Source organism: Balaenoptera ricei, chromosome 19 (genome assembly GCF_028023285.1).
Source record: "Balaenoptera ricei isolate mBalRic1 chromosome 19, mBalRic1.hap2, whole genome shotgun sequence".
Classification (NCBI taxonomy): Eukaryota; Metazoa; Chordata; class Mammalia; order Artiodactyla; family Balaenopteridae; genus Balaenoptera; species Balaenoptera ricei.
Window position 1 is genome coordinate 16,280,653 of NC_082657.1, and position 17,710 is coordinate 16,298,362.

The 17,710-nt window shown below is 54.3% G+C and overlaps 1 protein-coding gene across 1 annotated transcript in view; it reads right to left on the minus strand.

Moving 5' to 3' along the window:
- Positions 1-1,231: 1,231 nt before the first annotated feature.
- The window catches only part of WDR62 (WD repeat domain 62), a 48,387-nt gene continuing 31,908 nt past the window's right edge, over positions 1,232-17,710 (minus strand). Inside the window, exons 14-32 of the mRNA XM_059904710.1 lie at positions 15,907-15,974; positions 15,705-15,826; positions 14,822-14,897; positions 13,929-14,040; positions 13,770-13,833; positions 13,044-13,169; positions 11,549-11,682; positions 9,318-9,370; positions 7,119-7,337; positions 5,382-5,509; positions 4,935-5,038; positions 4,472-4,579; positions 4,029-4,163; positions 3,620-3,734; positions 3,354-3,495; positions 3,212-3,272; positions 2,347-3,030; positions 1,660-1,817; positions 1,232-1,566 (exon numbers count right to left, since the gene is read on the minus strand). Of these exons, the coding sequence (XP_059760693.1) occupies positions 1,303-1,566; positions 1,660-1,817; positions 2,347-3,030; positions 3,212-3,272; positions 3,354-3,495; positions 3,620-3,734; positions 4,029-4,163; positions 4,472-4,579; positions 4,935-5,038; positions 5,382-5,509; positions 7,119-7,337; positions 9,318-9,370; positions 11,549-11,682; positions 13,044-13,169; positions 13,770-13,833; positions 13,929-14,040; positions 14,822-14,897; positions 15,705-15,826; positions 15,907-15,974 (2,873 nt within the window). The 3' untranslated portion in view covers positions 1,232-1,302. The remainder of the gene's footprint in view (positions 1,567-1,659; positions 1,818-2,346; positions 3,031-3,211; positions 3,273-3,353; positions 3,496-3,619; positions 3,735-4,028; positions 4,164-4,471; positions 4,580-4,934; positions 5,039-5,381; positions 5,510-7,118; positions 7,338-9,317; positions 9,371-11,548; positions 11,683-13,043; positions 13,170-13,769; positions 13,834-13,928; positions 14,041-14,821; positions 14,898-15,704; positions 15,827-15,906; positions 15,975-17,710) is intronic.

Below are 17,710 nucleotides of genomic sequence, written 5' to 3' on the forward strand. Positions count from 1 at the left end.
GCCTTTGTCTGCCTGGATACTTGCCCAAGTGTCCACACGGCCTGTGCCCTCTATCAAGCCTCAGCTCCAACATCACCTAAGAAAGGCCTGCAACCAGCACAGGGAATGCCCTCAGTTTACCTACAGTTAGACAGTTATTTTAATTTCTGTCGTGTTTCACTTTCTAGAAGGTGAATGCCACGAGGGCAGATGCTTTGCTTGTCCTGTTCCTCGCTCTACCCCTACCGTGTAGAGCAGTGACAGCAGCTGGGACCAGCAATTCCTCGGGGCTGGTAGGATTTTTTTCAACAACTGCATGATTGGTTCAGTGTTTGCAGGGCCAACAGAGAGCCACGTCCTCACGTTGAAGTCTGGCTCTACCACCAGGCAAGCCTCGTTTGACTCTCAACTCTATGGGACCCGAGGCAAGGCACTGGATCTCTCTGAGCCTGTTTCTGGTGGGCCGTGATCACCAAACAGAGCAGGGAGGAACTCACAGGCAAGTGGGGGTTCAGGCCAAGCAGGCTGCATGGTACGACTGTGCTCTAGGAGGGTCCTGCTCCTGCCGGCTTCCTTTTTACAGACTTGGGACAGTGAGGGCTTTTGTGGTCACAAGAGTGTCCTTCTTAGCAGACATGCCACGTGGCTAGATGCCTGCTGCCTAGGGAAGCTGGTACCAGTGCTGGGAGCTCACGGGATGTTGAAGCTGGACAGTCTTGCTGGGAAAGGAATTACTGGTCCCAGTTGCTCGGTGGCCTGGGCATGCTCCCTGGATTTGTCCTTCCTCACTTTACCCTGCTGCAAATGGGAACAAAAGCCTGGAGCTCACAGGATCCAGCATGGGCCTGGCCCAGGGGCTGTAAGCCAGTGTTGTGGCAGTATGTGAACTGGTGGCCAGGGTCTGGGACATGGTGATCACAGAGGCTCCAGTGGGTTCTTGCGCATCAGTAGGGGGCAGGGAAGAAGGGCTGGCCCCTCCCTAGAGTACAGCTGGGCCCCACTGGGCAAGGACCACACGTGACTCCACAGCAGCTCAGTGGGCTGGGGACAGGTGACGTGGGAGCCAGGTGCTGGGGTCATCATTATTACAGTTCCCCAACAGTCCTGTGTTCCCCACGACAGAGTCCTGGAACAGGGCCTGGCACTGGGGCATCTGTGAGTTACCTGGGCTCTCTACCCTCTCTCCCTGCATCCATCTGAAGGGGGCTTTGTGGATGCGCCAGAACAGGCACCAGGAACCACTCCTCCAAGCTGTCAGTTTATTTGCGTAAAATAACTATTTCTTCAGAAGCAGCAGGGCTGCGGTGGAGGGGGTGCTGGCTCTCAGTCCCCCCGTGCCTTCCTCCGCACGGCCTGCACCAGCAGCTCTGAGTAGTGTTCCAGCAGCGCACGCAAATCTGGGCTGGCCAGGGGGCACAGTGTAGGTGGGGAGGGGGGGCCTGGGCTGGGCAGGGCCTGGGCTGGGGCCACATCGGTCCCAACCAGCCAGCCGTTGGCCTCTAACTGGCTGTGGATCCACAGGAAAGCGGAGGCCAGCTCAGTCCGTGCCTGCCGCTGCTCGGCGCTCACCTCGTCACTGGAGGCCATCTGCAAGGGGCGCCATCTTGTTAGGGGCCACCTGGGCCAGGCAGTGCCAGGGAGCCCCTCAGTCCTTCCCCCTGACCCTGGGGCTCGGCTCACCAGGTGGTAAAGGTCCAGGGCTTCTTGGAAGGTAGTCTGCAGTCTGTGCACGACGGTCCCCACATTGCTCAGCTTAAGGGGATCTGGGGGCAGGACCCTGGCTGGCCCCCTCGGTTCCCCGCAGTGTCCAGGGCAGCCCTGGACTGGACTGAGCGCATCTGGGGGTGGAGGGGACGAAATGAGAAAGACACTTCTGCTTTTTAGCTGGTCTAAAGAGGCCAGTGTTGCTGGGCCGACCCCAACTGTTGTCCCTCTGCCTGGGACGCTTCCCTCAGTCCCCAAGGCTACCTTCCCACCCCTCCGGCAGGTGTCTCCTCAAATGCCACCTTCTCCCTGAAGCCTTTTCTCATCATCCTGTTTAAAACTAACCACTGCTCCCACCTGTCACTCCCTAAACCCTTTCTTTCTCTTCTTTTTCTCAGCACACATCGCTTTGTGATACACTTAACACTTTCCTTATAGATTTAGTCTGGGCGTCTCCCCCAGTTAAGGTGTCAATTCTCTGCAGTCTTGTTTACCACCAGGTCCCACGTCCCCAGGGCCCGGAACAAAGCCCAACACAAACGAGGTACTCACTAAATACGTAGGGCAATGAATGAAAGAGTGGCACAGCGCCTGTGGCCAGGTCAAGTGCCCACCTTGGGATGAGCTTAGGGGACAATCCCTTGTCCCGAGGATGGTACTCACCAGGGGTGGGCTCCAGGGGGGAGGTGATGCTGCCAGGGACCCCGGGCCTGGCCTCTGGAAGTGGGGGGCTGTTGGGACGGGCAGGGGTATTGAGGGACTCAGGGGCCAGGAACGTTGGGAGAAAGGTGGCGTTGTGGAGCCTTGGGGCGCTCCCATCCACAGGGCTGGGGGCCAGGAAGCTGGCTGTTGTGACCGTGACATTGGGCTGGGTGGCCACAGGCTCCTGGGACCAGACACACGTGGTGGGAGGCTCCAGTTGGGGTGGGGGCAACACGAGCCTGTCACAGATGCTTGACAGGGTGAGTTTCAGGCTGGCGCGGGCCTCATGGTTGCCCTGGGAGGGCAGGGCAGCTTCTTGGCCCTCACTGTCAGAACTGGGTGTCACTGTGGTGGTGATGACCTGGAGTTCCTGGCCCAGGGAGGCCAGCTCCCCCAGGGACGAGGACCTGCACAGAGGCCTGGCCGGCTCAGCCAGGACAGGGCCCTCACTGTCCTCAACGGAAATGCTGCGTGGTATCTTGGCACAGGAACTGGCAGTGGCCTCCATGCAGGAGCGGGCGGCGGGGGTGTGGACACCCTGAGCCAGGCCTGGAGTGGGTAGAGCTGCGGGTGTCGGAGGCTTCTTGTCTGTGGGCGGCACAGAGGAGGGCAGGATGCAGGGCGCCAGGCCCGTGAGGCAGGGGGCTGGAAAGGAAAAGGCAGCTTACTCTCACACCCCCGCTCAGAGCTGATGGACAGGGAGCCCCGGCCAGGGTGGCTGCAGGGTCTGAGTGGATCCTGTCCATCCCCACCATGGCTCAGCTAGGCACCCAGGGCCATTTGCTGAGAAGGCTAGGGCTTTTCACCCGGGGGTGGGGACACTCACTCAGTGGGGACCAGGCTTCCAGGGTCTCGAGGGGCTCCTCAGCCTTCCCCCCAGAGATGACCTGCAAGCACAGCCTTGAGGTGAGGATGAGGCCACCAGGCTCCCAGCCCTACGTCTCGAGGGAAGCGGTCCCAGTACTCACGTTGGTCCTGCCTGGGCAGGTGTAGCCAGTACCTGCTCTCAGGGGCTCTGCTCTGGGCGGGCTCCCCCCGAGATCTGTGAGTTTGACCTCCGGGGATTTCACGAGGTGCAGGGGCAGCCGGGAAGGGAAGGTGTGGGTGAACCTGTAGGGGGGAAAACAGGTGGTTGTGGCTGCCCTGGGGGCGCCTGAGGGCACACAGCCCCACCCCGTGGGGAGACAGAGAGCTGGAAGGCGGGGTGGGGGTTCACTAGTTCACCAGCTCCCACCTGGATGTCTTCTGGTGGCGGGAGAGGAACTGGCCTGAGATGCTCAGCCGGGGATTGAAGAAGTCGTCCTCGGCCTCAGAGGCCTTCAGGTCTCTCAGGGATCCGTGGAAGAGCTCTAGGGCAAGATGCCGAGGGCGCCCTCAGAAGCCCTCCAGCCAGCCAGCCCTGGGCCCCGGCAGACCCCCAGACCAGCAGACAGATCCTCAGAAACCCCCATCAATAGACAACACACACTTTGGGAGCAAATGGAGCAGGCAGAAGAAACCATGCAGCTGGGCCCCTAAGTAAAACATACGCCCTCCCACCACCCTCGCCAGCCCTGCCAGGGAAAGCCTTACCCCAGAGGAGCCCACACTGAGCCCAGTCCTGGATGCCGCCCAGGCAGGGGTCAGAGAGGGGCATGGCCTACCCTCAGGGTGGGCGTCAGTAAGTGTCTCGAAGTGGTGGCGGAGGAACTTCTCTTGCTCAGGGGTCTGGGGCAGGGAGCCGTTGGATATGCTTGGCACCTCGGGCTGGGACAACTCTTCTGTGGTACCTGGGCATCCTGGGGAGAGGAGAAGGGGGTCGGGGAGAGGGAGTGGGCAGGAGAGAACCATCAACACCATGAATCATGGCAGACGCTCTGAAAAAGCCACTGGCCACTTAACAATGGAGAAAGCTGGACTTGCCCATCACACACCCTGTTGCCACCAGGCGGAGAAGGAAGGGCTAATGCGTCTGTCTTCCAGGGGAGGAAACTGGTGCTCAGTGGCCACCAAATGCAGGGTTGATGTTGGGCCAGTGGTTATATATCATGACCATCCCCTGGCCAGGCCCACGCACTGCCCTTCCCCACATCTGGCCCCTACTTACCTGGTGTAGGGGGCGTCACATCAAACTGAGGGTCTGGGTCTGGCTGTGGAGGGGAGGAATGGATGGTGGTAAAGCTGCACTCCAAGTCGGCCTCTGACTCCCCTGAGTCTGGAAGACAGGGTGGGAGGGGTCAGGAGTCCAAAGGTGGGCCCTGACTGAGTCAGGTAAGGCGCCCTGGGTCTCAGGGCTTCAGTTTCCTCATCTGCAGAAGGGTGATGATAAGACCCGCCCCCTATTTTGATGGACCAGCAAGGCTACACTTCGAGGAAGGTGTAGAGCTGGGCTCCCACTGGTGGGAAGTTGGGCTCCAGAATTCTAGAGTGACAATAGCAGGGACCATGTCTGTCTCTGTGACAGACTCTGGGCTTCAGGAAGACTTGGTCAAGGTCACCATCAGTGCCAAGAAAGGGACGTGGCCAGGTGAACAGACTACTGCAGGGTGTACTGCCTGGTGCTCACTCACCCTCAGGTGGGCTCTGGTCCTTCGAGCCGATGGAGGGGGCCCTGAGGTAGGAGTCACCTTGCTGGTCTCCTGACGCCCTCTCTACCTCCTCCGCACAGTACTTGCTGCAGTGCCCGTGGGGGTGGGGAGAAGGAATGATAACGTACTGGTTAGTAAACAAGTGGCCCCCACCCGGAACGCCTAGACATCTGCACCGGCTCCTGCTGGGAGTACAGCCTCACCTCTCCTGCCGCCTCCAGAGGCCCCCGCACCTCCTCCTGGAACCAGGGAGACAGGCTGCAGCAGAGGCTGCAGGGCTGGGCTCCTGCGCCATCCGGGCTTCACCCCCCGCCCGCCTCCCTCCCACAGGCCCACTGGGAGAGCGGAGAGCAGTTCTTCCAGGATGTGCCTATCAGCTGAGGTTTCCTCTCTCCAACTAAGGTTCCCCTTGGTGCAAAGGACACCCACCTGTCTGTCCCTGTGACTGTCACCTCTGTCGCCAGGGTGTAGATGATGAGCTCGCTGGCCTCAGAAGACTCCCTCTGTAGGGGTGGGAAGGAGGGAGGCCCGCAGCCATTGTCCTGGGGACTCTCTGACTGTGGCGGAAGACAGCACAGCCATCAGAGGCAGCCGTGGCAATCAGGGCTCCCCAAGCTGCTAGGTGTTCCGCCAACACCGATGGTAACAGTAAAGATGTCGGTAGTGATGGCAGCCCTCATTGTTGGATGCTCCCTGTGAGCCAGGGCCTGGGCTGGGGCCATGACGAGCTCACTCTGTGCTGCCCCTGCATTATCATCAGCCCCTTTACAGATAAGGAATAGGTATGGCTCCAACCCTCTAAGAGTCTATTCATATGAAATTCAAGAACAGGCAAACCAATCCATGGTGAGAGAGGTCAGAATGCTGGTTACCAGGGCTTCCCTGGTGGCTCAGTGGTTAAGAATCCGCCTGCCAATGCAGGGGACACGGGTTAGAGCCCTGGTCCAGGAAGATCCCACATGCCGCGGAGCAACTAAGCCGGGCACCACAACTACTGAGCCTGCACTTTAGAGCCCGTGAGCCACAACTACTGAGCCTGCGTGCCACAACTACTGAAGCCCGCGCGCCTATAGCCCGTGCTCCGCAACAAGAGAATCCACAGCAACGAGAAGCCCGTGCACCGCAACGAGGAGTAGCCCCCACTCGCCGAATCTAGAGAAAGCCCGCGTGCAGCAACGAAGACCCAATGCAGCCAAAAATAAAAAAAAAAGAATGCTGATTACCTCAGTGGGAGTACTGATTGGAAGAGACACAAGGGGGTCCTCCAAGATCCCCTTCCAAGAGGTAGAGAATGCTCTATATTTTGACTTGGGTGGTGGATACATCGGTGTGTACACAGGTAGCAATTCATCAAACTATATATTTATGATTTATGCACATAACTATTTATATTATGCCACATAAGCAAACTTATATAATAGAATAAAAAAGAATTTTGTTTGAAAAATAATAGAATAAGAGCTAAAGTTGCTTCAGCACCTTTTAGGGCCCAGACCCTGTTTCTAGAACTGGATTACCGTAAAAGCCCCCTGTTCACTTTTTCTTTCATGACCATTTTTAAAAACGACCTTTTCTGAAATCTTTTTTCTTAGTCACCTTTCTTTTTTAAAAATATTTATTTATTTATTTATTTATTTGGCTGCACCGGGTCTTAGTTGCCGTGTGCAGGATCTTTAGTTGCGGCATGCAGGCTCTTGGCTGCAGCATGACCAGGGATCGAACCCAGGCCCCCTGCATTGGGAGCACGGAGTCTTAACCACTGGACCACCAGGAAAGTCCCTTTTTTTTTTTTAAATGACCATATTTTTGAAAATCAAAGCCCAGAGAATCAAGCCTTGCTGCAAGTTACAGAGCCGGAAAAGGGGTAGGGCCAGGGCTCCACCTGCTCAAATGCCCCCCGACTCAGGCATAGGCCTGCCCTCAGGCCCAAGCTCTTAACCCCCAAGCGACCCCACCTCCCCGCCTTCTGGTCTGCCCTGGGAAGTTTCACTGTGCACCAGGTCCGAGGCTCACCCTCCTGCCCTCTACCATCTCATGTAACCCTCTCGCACCCCTCGAGTGGGACAGTCGGCTTTATTTTCAGAACGAGAGCACTGAGGCCCCAGGTCCTGCGCCGGCAGTCATGGGGCAGGGGCTGTAGGCCGGGCTGGGGCAGGCAGTCCATACCTCGTTCAGGAGGCCCGCCAGTCTCTGCGACTCCACTGTATCTAGAACAGAATCCTCTAGGCTCTCAGGCTTCATGGGGGTAAAGTAGCAATCCAGGTCCTGGGCATCCAGGATGGTCTTGAGAGGCTCCTGGTCAGCCCGCTCCGCCCAGCGGCCATGTGGCTGGTAGCTGCGCTTGGCGTGGAAGGCCGAGCTGTCTGCCACATCATCATCTCCTAGCTGAGGGTGACAGGGGACGGTCAGGCAGCTAGCCAAGTGCTCACCGACTCCAGTGAGGGCCCGGGACACTGCACGGACCCGCATCCAGCCTCGTGGCTTTAAACATCAATTAGAAACAACTTCCAGATATGTTTCCAGCCTGAACCTTGTTCTTAAACTTCAGAAGTGCACATGCAACTGCTCCACGTCTCCACATGGATGTTTAGTGATCTTTCAAAGCAAACATGTTGAAGACAACAACTGACCTTCCCCCTAAACCTACTCCTCCTAACGCCTTCCCTGTCTCAGTGATTCTTTGCAGCTGCTCAGGCCCCAAACCTTGAGGTTCTCCTTCATTCCTCTTATTCTGTCCCTCACACTTCACATTGTATTTCTTCAGCTCTGCCACCCAAACACATCCAAGATATGGCCACTTCTCTTCCACGGTCCCCTAACCCTAACCCTGGTCCTGCCCACCACTGCCTCCTACCAAGACTTGCTTGAGAGACAGTGGAGGGTGGGTGCTTGAGAACTTAGGCTCTGGAGCCAGCCTTCTAGGGTCGACCCCACCTCCCCTAATTCCTAGCTTGACCCCAGATAAGTTACTTAACCTCTCTGGGCCTCAGTTCCCTATCTGTGAAATAACAAGGGATGTGAAAAGCCCGTACATCCAGGAGGATTAAACAATACATATAAAAGACTCAATAGAACCTGTACAGAGTAAGTGTTCTGTGAATATTTGTTGGATGTAACTCCACTTGTAATATGCACTGATAAGAGAAAGCTTGGGGGCCTGAGAGAGCACAGCCACATGCCTGACCTGGTCAGCAGTGCAGGGGCTGATGACAGGGAGAATTTCCCTGAAGAGCTGACATTTAGGCTTTGATTTGAGGTCTGACATTGTTCCTGAAATAAACCCTTCAACCTGGGGTTTAGGATTCTGCTGCCAACTTCTAACCCACCAGCTCCTGGCCTGCCCCTCCCTTAATTAATGATCACTCATTCAATCCTACCTTCATCTTGGTCCCTCTCTTTCTCTCACATCCAGTTGTTTGGCTCCACCTTCAAAATCCATCCAGAATCCAACCACTTCTCCCCCCAGGTCCAGCCTCTAACCTCTCCTGCCAGGATTATCACAGCAGTCTCCTCCCTGGTCCCCCTGCTTGCCCCTCAGGGTCTGTTTTGCACAGGCAGCCATAGGGACCTGTTAACACCTGAGTTAGAGCACGACCCTCCTTGGCTCAGAGCTCTCCCTCCTGTCCATCTCACTCAGCGCTACAGGGGAAGAAATAAGTGGAGAAGGACAATAAGGGGTGTCGAGGGGACGCAGCAAGCCCACATGGTTCCTCACCACCTGGCCCCCACTGCTTCTCTGAGCCCTTCTCTGCCATTCTGCCCTCATTCACCCTCGACCCAGGCATCGGGCCTCCCTGCACCTCCTGGAACATGCTAATAAGCATGATCCTGCCTCATGGCCCTCACCCTTGCAGACTGGTCTCTCTGCCTGGAACATTCTTTCCCAGGATCTGTATTTCTCACTTGCTTTAATTCTGTTCAAATATGTGAAGGCCTCCCAGTGATGCCTTTTCTTTTTACCCTAAAATTGTCACCGCCCCCAACACTTTGTATTTTCCTTCTCAACTTTTTTGTCCTCCATAGCGCTGATTATCAGTTCCCCAAATACTATATAATTTACCTGTTTGATGTGGCTATTGTCCACCTCCCAAACTAGAGAATGAGCCTGTGAAGGCAGAGACTTCATCTGCCCTGCTGGTTGCTGTATCTAAGGGCCACAGCAAGGCCTAGCACAGGGTAGGCACTCAGTAAATATGTGTTGCATGAAAGAAGGACTGTCTAAGCGGAGAGTGGAAGGATGACAGGGGTTCTCCAGGGAAAGGAGACATGTGGAGGGGAAAAGTGTTCCCAGAAGAATGAGGAACATGGAGGAGGGCACCCCTTCTTTGTCAGCTCCTAGGCGTCCCACTCTCCGGGCAGACTCACCAGCCGCTTTGCCCAGAGTGGCAGCTTGCCGTTGGTCAGCAGGCACCGAGGATCTGGAGAGACACATGGAATCCATGAAAAGAGAATAAGCAACCCAAGAGACAACAGGCAACAAAAACAGCAGTTCTCCAGAGACAACACAGGAAATGACAGACATCCAAAGATGGTCAACCTCTCTAACTGTCAGGGAAGTGCAAATTTAAACAATGGGATATAATGTTTTACCTGTAAGACGGACCAAAATTAAAATGCTTCAAACTATCAAAAGTTGGCAAAAGTGTGGGGAAACGGAGGGCTTAACACTGACTGCTGGGTGGGGCAGTAACTGGATTTGGAGGGCCCTTGGGGTTCTCTTTTAAAATAAAAAGTATATCCGACTTCCCTGGCAGTCCAGTGGTTAAGACTCTGTGCTCCCAATGCAGGAGGCACGGGTTCAATCCCTGGCTGGGGAATAAAAATCCCATATGCCACGTGGCACAGCCACAAAAAATAAAACAAATCTTAAAAAAAAAAAAAAAGTGTATTAACCCCAGGATCTAGCAATGCCAGTCCTCGGCCTGAGGCCGAGGAGTGGTCAGCACAGCGTCATTCACAACAGTGTAAAGTTAGAAAACACACAAATGCCCACCCAGAGCAAAATCACTGGTTATGCTGCTGGTTAAAAGAGGGAGGCCTCTGTTTTGTATTCACCAACCTACAGGTCAGTAAGATAGTTTTAAGAAGAAAAAGATACAGAATGATATCTGCAGTATAATACAATTTGCTGACACAGATGTTTCCTATGGATATGCACACATATATATTAATGATCAGGAAAAGGCCTATAAGGATTCATACCAAACTCATCGAAGTGGCCACCTGGGAGACGACGCTGGATTGGATGTGAGGGTGGTGACAAAGAGAATGAGCTTACTCTCTATTTGATTGCTTCCCAAGGCTGAATCCTCCCACTGCTGTTGCCTACCGGTCAGCCATCCAGTTGGCCCCTGCCTGTTTCCTCCTTCTTGGCAGCCCACTACCCTCGCTAAGAGCACCCAGCACTGGTCACTGTTCCCAGCCTCTCTCACAGCTGGAGCAATCATGGCCAATGGGACCTGTGAGAAGCCTGCAGGGGCTTCTGGGAGAGAGTTTCCTCTCTACAGGAGATTCCAGGAGGGAATGTCCTCTTTCAACCATGTCTCTGAGGACACAGTGGGGGAAGGGGAAGCTGGGACAAAGTGAGAGAGTAGCACTGACATATATACACTACCAAATGTAAAATGGATGGCTAGTGGGAAGCTGCTGCATAGCACAGGGAGATCAGCTCGAGGCTTTGTGATGACCTAGAGGGGTGGGATAGGGAGGGTGGGAGGGAGGCTCAAGAGGCAGGGGATATGGGGATATATGTATACATATAGCTGATTCACTTTGTTGTACAGCAAACTAACACAACACTGTAAAGCAATTATACTCCAATAAAGATGTGGAAAAAAAATGTCTCTGATGCCTGGAACTTAAGCAGCCATCTTGTAACATGAGGGCCTAAGCCAAGGCGATATGCGGAGGGGCAGAAATTTATAGAGGGCCTGGCCTCTCATAAAGTCGCTGAGCTACTACTCTCCCTTCTGCCTGAACAAGAGAATCTGGTCTGTCTTCCGGTTAATATCACCCTGTTTTTCCCTTGGGACACCCCCTTACACCCACCCCTCGCCTTTGGTCAGGTGGTTCAAGTGGAGCTGACTAAAGCCTCCTACCCTCAGGGATGACCACATAACTCAGGCCTGGCCAATCCCAGTGACTCAGAAATGGGCAGGTGACTCACAGCAGGAACATGAGTCATGAACACAGTACTTTGAGCTATTGGGAAAGAAGTGCTCTCTTTTCTAGAGTGTTATAACCTTGAGCTGCTGGGGATACTTTGCCCCTTGTACAGGGAGACTCTGCCTGAGAGCAAAGTCAACATGGAGAAAAGCAGAGCCAGGAGATGGAGAAACATCTATTTCTTTAACATCACCTGACTACCTGGATCCAGCCATGCCTGAACCAATACTCTCAAATTTCCATTTACAAGAGCCAATAAATTCTCTTTCCAAATTAAGCCAGTGAGAGTCTAGGTGCTATTACCCTGAAAAAGTCCTGACTGATGTGATTATTGAGCTTCAACATGTGCCAGGCTGTGAAAACAGAGTAGGTCGCCAAAACCCAGCAACGATCCCTACACTGAGAGGTCAAAATAGGGCCCCTTTCCCAACCTGGATCCAAACTCTCTTTTGATGGTGTCTTTAGCAACTCTTCAGGTTCACATTCTTCCTCCAGCTCATCCTCCGTCTGCTCTCCAGGGCTTAGGGAGCAAATCTCGTTGGGCACAGATGCGTATGTCTCCTGCCTGAAGCCAGGAAAAAGGACGGCAAGGAGAGAAACATAGGTAAATGGGGTGGTAGAGGGGACCTGCCTAGGGCTGGGTCCTGTGCTGGGGTCCATGTGAACATACTCTTGGCTTCTGGTCAAGACGGTGCTGGAAGGTCTCACCTGCCACACCCCCTCTGCTAGAAACATATTGCCACAATAAATGAGATGTAACAAAGGCTGGGCTCAAGAAATAAGACAAACTCTTCAAGGGCCACAGCAATGGAACAAAAAGCAAAGCAGATGATAGTAGGGCATGAGTCCTAAGCTGCTGGCTTCTGTTCTGGGAAGTGGGGTTAGCAATGAGGTTTTAGCTCCATAAGCCAAAGAGCTGCCCACTCTCTTGGTGCCTAGATCTGCATTACCTCAAGATCACTGCAAAATATGGCCCATGTCAGGCCTGGTCCCCGTGGGGAAGCAATGCAAAGCCTCAAGACACAGAGAGAGATAGGGACAGCTCCGGAGGCGGGAGAGAAGAAAATTCAAAACCTCCCACTCCAACTGAAACTTCCAAACTAAAATCCCAAATCAAAAACCAAAACAGGAATTCGCTCCAAATAAAACTGGTCTTGCAATATAAAGACTTAAGAAATATGTTTAGGAAACTCAAAGATATAAGTGAAGGAATAACTTCCATTAAAAGATTAAGAAGATGGGACTTCCCTGGTGGCACAGTGGTTAAGAATCTGCTTGCCAATGCAGGGGACACGGGTTCAAGCCCTGGTCCGGGAAGATCCCACATACTGCGGAGCAACTAAGCCCGTGCGCCACAACTACTGAGCCTGTGTGCCACAACTACCGAAGCCCGCACACCTAGAGCCCATGCTGTGCAACGAGAAGCCACCACAGTGAGAAGCCGGCGCAAAGCAACGAAGAGTAGCCCCAGCTCGCCGTAACTAGAGAAAGCCCGTGTGCAGCAATGAAGACCCAACGCAGCCAAAAATTAAAAACAAACAAAAAAAATACCTTAAAAAAAAAAAAAGATTAAGAAGACATCTCTGCTCCACTGGACCCTTCTCTGATCTCCTCCCTCCCCACCATGGGCTGGGTGGGCTGGGTCGGGGCCTCCTCTGGTCCACACAGCCCCCTGGGTCTTCCCCACCAGAGTGCCCATGGGCTCTCCAAGCACTTTTGCTTTTACACTTCAAAACCCTTCTCATATGCATTATTGTAACTTCCTATTCAAAGTACATCTCCCTTCTAGGCCCCGAGGGCACAAAGGGCAGGGCCTGGGGCTGTCTGGGCCGTGGTTGTTTCCCCAGCCTCTCTCCTCCCGGGGCCCAGGGCAGGAAGACGGCCCTCTGGTGGACGGACAGGGGATGGACAGGGGGTTGCCAGCACCTGGGGCGGCTGCTCCAGTTCCTGTCCTTCGTGTCCTGCTGCTGCTGCTCACAGCGGTCCATCTCCAGCAAGTGCTGCTTCATGCAGTTGGTGATCTCCGGGCCCAAGTGCCAGATGAACACGCAGCTGCAGAGGCCAAGGAGGGATGTGGAAGAGGGAGGAACAGTGAATATGGAAGCCATCTGACCCCAGAGCCACCTGGTTCATCACTGCCAAGACCTTATTTCCTGGCCTGGAAAACAGCCCTCATCAGCTTAGCACAGGGCTCCGGACCAAGTCAGGTCTACACCCTGGGAGGGGTCCAGAGCATCCCAGCAAACCAAGGCTGCTCTGAAGACTTTGAGACCCAAGGAAGGGGGCTGTGAGGAAGGAGTGTAGTATTGATAAATTGAAGAGAGCGCCAAAAGGGACTTCCTTGGATACCAACCATGCGCTAAGGAACTTATGTCATCTCATTTGACTCTCACCATACGATTTTCAAGGTAGATGGGGTCATCTCTCTTTTACAAAGTCAGAGAGGGGATATTAAGTGGCAGAGCTAGGATTTGAACTCAGGGCTAGGCACGCACTATCCGAGAGAGTAAGCTGGCACACTCAGAGAGCTCTCTGCACAGGCAGGCTGTGGGCATGGGGTTCCAGTGTCTGAGCCCTTGCTCTCCCCGCAGGATAGGTCCCACCCACTCCCAGAGGGAGGCCCAGCCGGGGCACCCTCCAGGCCTTTCCCACCTGTCTCCGGATACTGTGATCAAGTGACGACAATCGTAGGTGAACTTCATGCCAGTGACGATTTCTGCAAGCAGAGCAGAGAAGCCGTGCTGGCCTTCTGAGCCAGAAGGCTGGGTTGGGGTAGGTGGGGAGGTGTCCCAAGCAGGGAGGCACACCCACCTGAATGGCCAAACATCTTGGCAACGCACTCGCCGGAGTAAAAATCAATCACCGAGATGCTTTTGTCAGAGCAGCTTGTGGCCAGGAAGGTACCTGAGGGGTCCACGTGGACCTGCCGAGAAGAGGACCCACGTGACACTTGGGCTGCCTCCTTCTGGAATAGGCCTGGGTCTCAACACAGAACCCCACTGACTGAGGAACGCCTCGTGCTGGGCACTTGGCACATGGACTCAGGTAACCCTAACGACACACACCGTGGTAGGTAGAAGTTCCTGCTCCCATTTCACAGGTGAAGAAATCAACAACCACACAATGGTACGAATGGCAGCCAGGCCCTGTGCTAAGAGCTGTACGTGTGTGAACTTATTTCCCCCACAGAACCCTGTGATAGAGGTAATTTTTATTTGCATTTTACACATGATGAAACAGGTTCGAGAGGAGATGACATTTGCCCAAGGTCACAGTCAGCCCGAGGCAGAGCTGTAAGAGGGTCTGACCCTGGAGCCTGAACTCGTAACTCCCCTAGTCCAGAGGCTCTTGAGAAGGTCCCCACCTCATCCTGGATAACACAGGCGGGGACAAGCCTGGAGAGGCCTCTCTGATTCCTCCCACCACACTCTATTGCCACTCACAATGGAAACCACTTAAATGTCCCCACTTGGGGAAGGATTCAGTAAATAACGGTAGAGCAGTCAGGGCCAGCCCTGGCTCCCAAGCACCCTTGGTCAGCCAGGCCTGAGTAGATGCTGGCCAGCGTGGGATCCTTTGATCCCTCTGATCAGGTGCCAAGGAGGACCCAGGTGTCAGGAGGCCCAACAGGGCAGGAGACAGACAGGGGGGCCTTGTGTGTGGGTGTCTGTGTACGGTTTTCACCCGGGGCCCCAGCTCCTCACCTTCAGCAGGGACCCTTCGTCACCCTGGGAGCCCTTGTAGCACTTCTTCTGCTTCCCGTTCATGGTGTTGTAGACTCTGGGAAGGTGAGAGCAGAAGTGGCTAACATGGCCCTGCCCACCGCCCTCTCTTGCTCCCTTGTTCCAACCTTACCTGCTGCCCGCCTCTCCCCTGGAAGCCCCCAGTACCTCCTGTCCCCCATCCGATGCCTGGACTGAGACCCCGTATCAGGGAATGAGACCCTGTCTCAGGCTGAGGTCACAGAGGTTACGTCTTGGGGTGTCCACTGAGTTAATATCCATCTCCCTGCCACACAGCAAGCTGAGTGCCTGGCACCCAGTTTGAATGAGCAAATGAAGGAGATGGAGAACCTCTTTCACATGCTTATTCCTCCACATCCTTCCCAGTTTAAGCTCAGATGTCCCTTCCAGTGACCCCAGGTAGGGTCGGATGTCCTCCCAGGGCCCCCCCAAAGCCCCTGGGCTCCCCTCATCCCAGCCCTGACCACTCTGTGCTGTCACTGTCTGGTTAGTCTGTCTTCTCCTCCACTGCACTGTGAGCTCCACGAAGGCAGGGCCTGTGACTCCCCCACTGTCCCTCCCAGACAGGAGCTCAGGGAACGAGGATGAGTGAGTTTATGAGCCACATCAGCAGCTCTCAGTTGCCCCACACAGGCTCCTGAGATCTAGGAGAACCCTCTGTTTGACCTGGAGACTAGGCCTGGGTGAACCCAGCTCCTAAGAAACACCCACTGGGTCCCACCACTCGACCCAGCTTCTCAGGGACCAGGTGAGCAGGGGGAGGAAAGCAGAGCGCTCATGAGAAGACAGACCCAACCAGGCCCCACTTAGTCTGGCTGACTAAGAGTCCAGGGCAGTTCCTCACCTTACGTTGCGGTCCTGGCAGGCCACAGCCACGTACTTCTGGGTAATGTCAATGTCCATGTCATACAAGGTGGTCTTCTCTGCCACGTGGTGGGTACGGACAAAGTGTAGTCCATCTGAGGCCTGGCAGGGCAGGCAGAGCCTTCAGAGGACACCCCTGACAAGCCCCCTGCCCAGCCCCCAAGGAGGCTGCCCCACTCTACCCGCTGGGCACTGCGGAAGTAGATGCTCTTGTCGGCCCCACAGCTGATCATCTGGATGTCCCTGTGGCCTGGAGGAGGAAGCAGTGCCTTAGGCAGGGCTGGGCCACTGCTGGGCCCAACTGGGGCTGGGGATCCTAGGAAGGGAACTCTACTATCAGGGCACTCTGCTGCGGGTCAGAGAGGGCTTCCCGGAGGAGGTGACGTGAGTGCTGGGTGCCAGTAGGACTCTGTAAACTGTGAGCTCTGTGTGAGGGGGGCACAGATGGTGCAGTGGGCAAGGCAGGAATCTGCAGAGCAAGAGCAGACAGGGTAACAGAAGCCAGGGACACAGCAGGGGCACCATGTTTAATTTGGGATTTGGAAAGGTGACTCTGGCCTCACAATGGAGGCGGGAGTGAAGCAGGGAGCAAGAGGAGACAGGCAGACCGCTGGGAGGCTCACGCCCTCAAGAATGATCAGAATATCCACACAGGGGCTTCCCTGGCAGCCCAGTGGTTAGGACTCTTCGCTTCCACTGCAGGGGGTACAGGCTCGATCCCTGGTCGGGGAACTAAGATCCCACAAGCCATGCAGTGCAGCCAAAAAAAAAAAGGAATATCCACACAGACTTCGGGCCAGGTCCTGTGCCACGTGTGCCTCCCCTTCCTGACTGTCACCAGCCACTTGTACAAATGTGAACCCCGGGGCTCAGAGTCACACAGTGCTTGTCCCAGGGTGCAGAGAGTCAAGATGGGGCCAGGGCTGATCCCAGGCATTCTCTGGTTAAACACTGTGCTCTGAAGCCAGGCTTCCTCTCCGAGCCTCAGCTTCCTGTCTGTTCAATGAGCCTGTATCAGCCACCGCCCCGTGGAGTGGTAGGAAGCCCTTGGGACAGTGGCTGCTACCTGGTAAGCACGATCGATGTTCTTACTTTCATTCTTCTTTCTTTATAGAATAAGAATAATCACAGCACAAATACCTTGCAGAGTTGTGGTGTGGATGAAAAGACAGAACGAATATAAAACATGTACAACCTTGGTACAATAGACACTGCTCCTTCATGACAGGACATTTGAGAGCACCCAGGCCCGACATACAAGTTAAGATGTTACTCAAGCAGAAGTCACTGGTTTATAGAAGGGAACGAGTCCTTTGTTGGCGAGGAATCCAGAGAGGGCCTGCAAGTTACTACTGGTAATGCTTTGCTTCTTAACCTGGGGTGGTGAGTCCAAGTATTTAGCAATATTAGGACTAGGACCAATCAGAACAGTTGCTGGCTATAAACAATGGGTGTGTCTAGTTCAGACCTACTGACTATGAACCTTGATGTGGATATTCATTGTATTATTCTGTAAACTATTCACAGATTTTTCTGTTCACTTTTTGGGATATATGTTTCATAGAAAAGAATTAAGAGACTGATTCATTCTTTAGCTGGATAGCTTCAGACAGTTTCCGACTGGCTGGTGCCCAGTTTATACGAACTATCAATGAGCATAACGCCCAGTTGAGCCAGCCCAGCCAGAGCAGGGCTCACAGGACTGGTTTTAGGATGTGCATCCTCTCAGATCGGCTGGGGCTTTAACAGAGGCCCATGCCTTCAGAAGGTGACCTAAAGGACCGACTCCTGGGCCACCCCCTTGGCCAGTTATCACCTCTCCTGGATCTAGACCATTCATTAAAGGTGAGGTCACTGCTGGCCAAACTGCTAGATTTATCGATCTATTCTAACTACCTCTACCCTGTGGAATGGGATGGTCTGAACAGTTTTTTACAGGTGTCTGAGAAGTTTGAGCTGATCAGCTTTTGTCAGGTCCTCATCAAG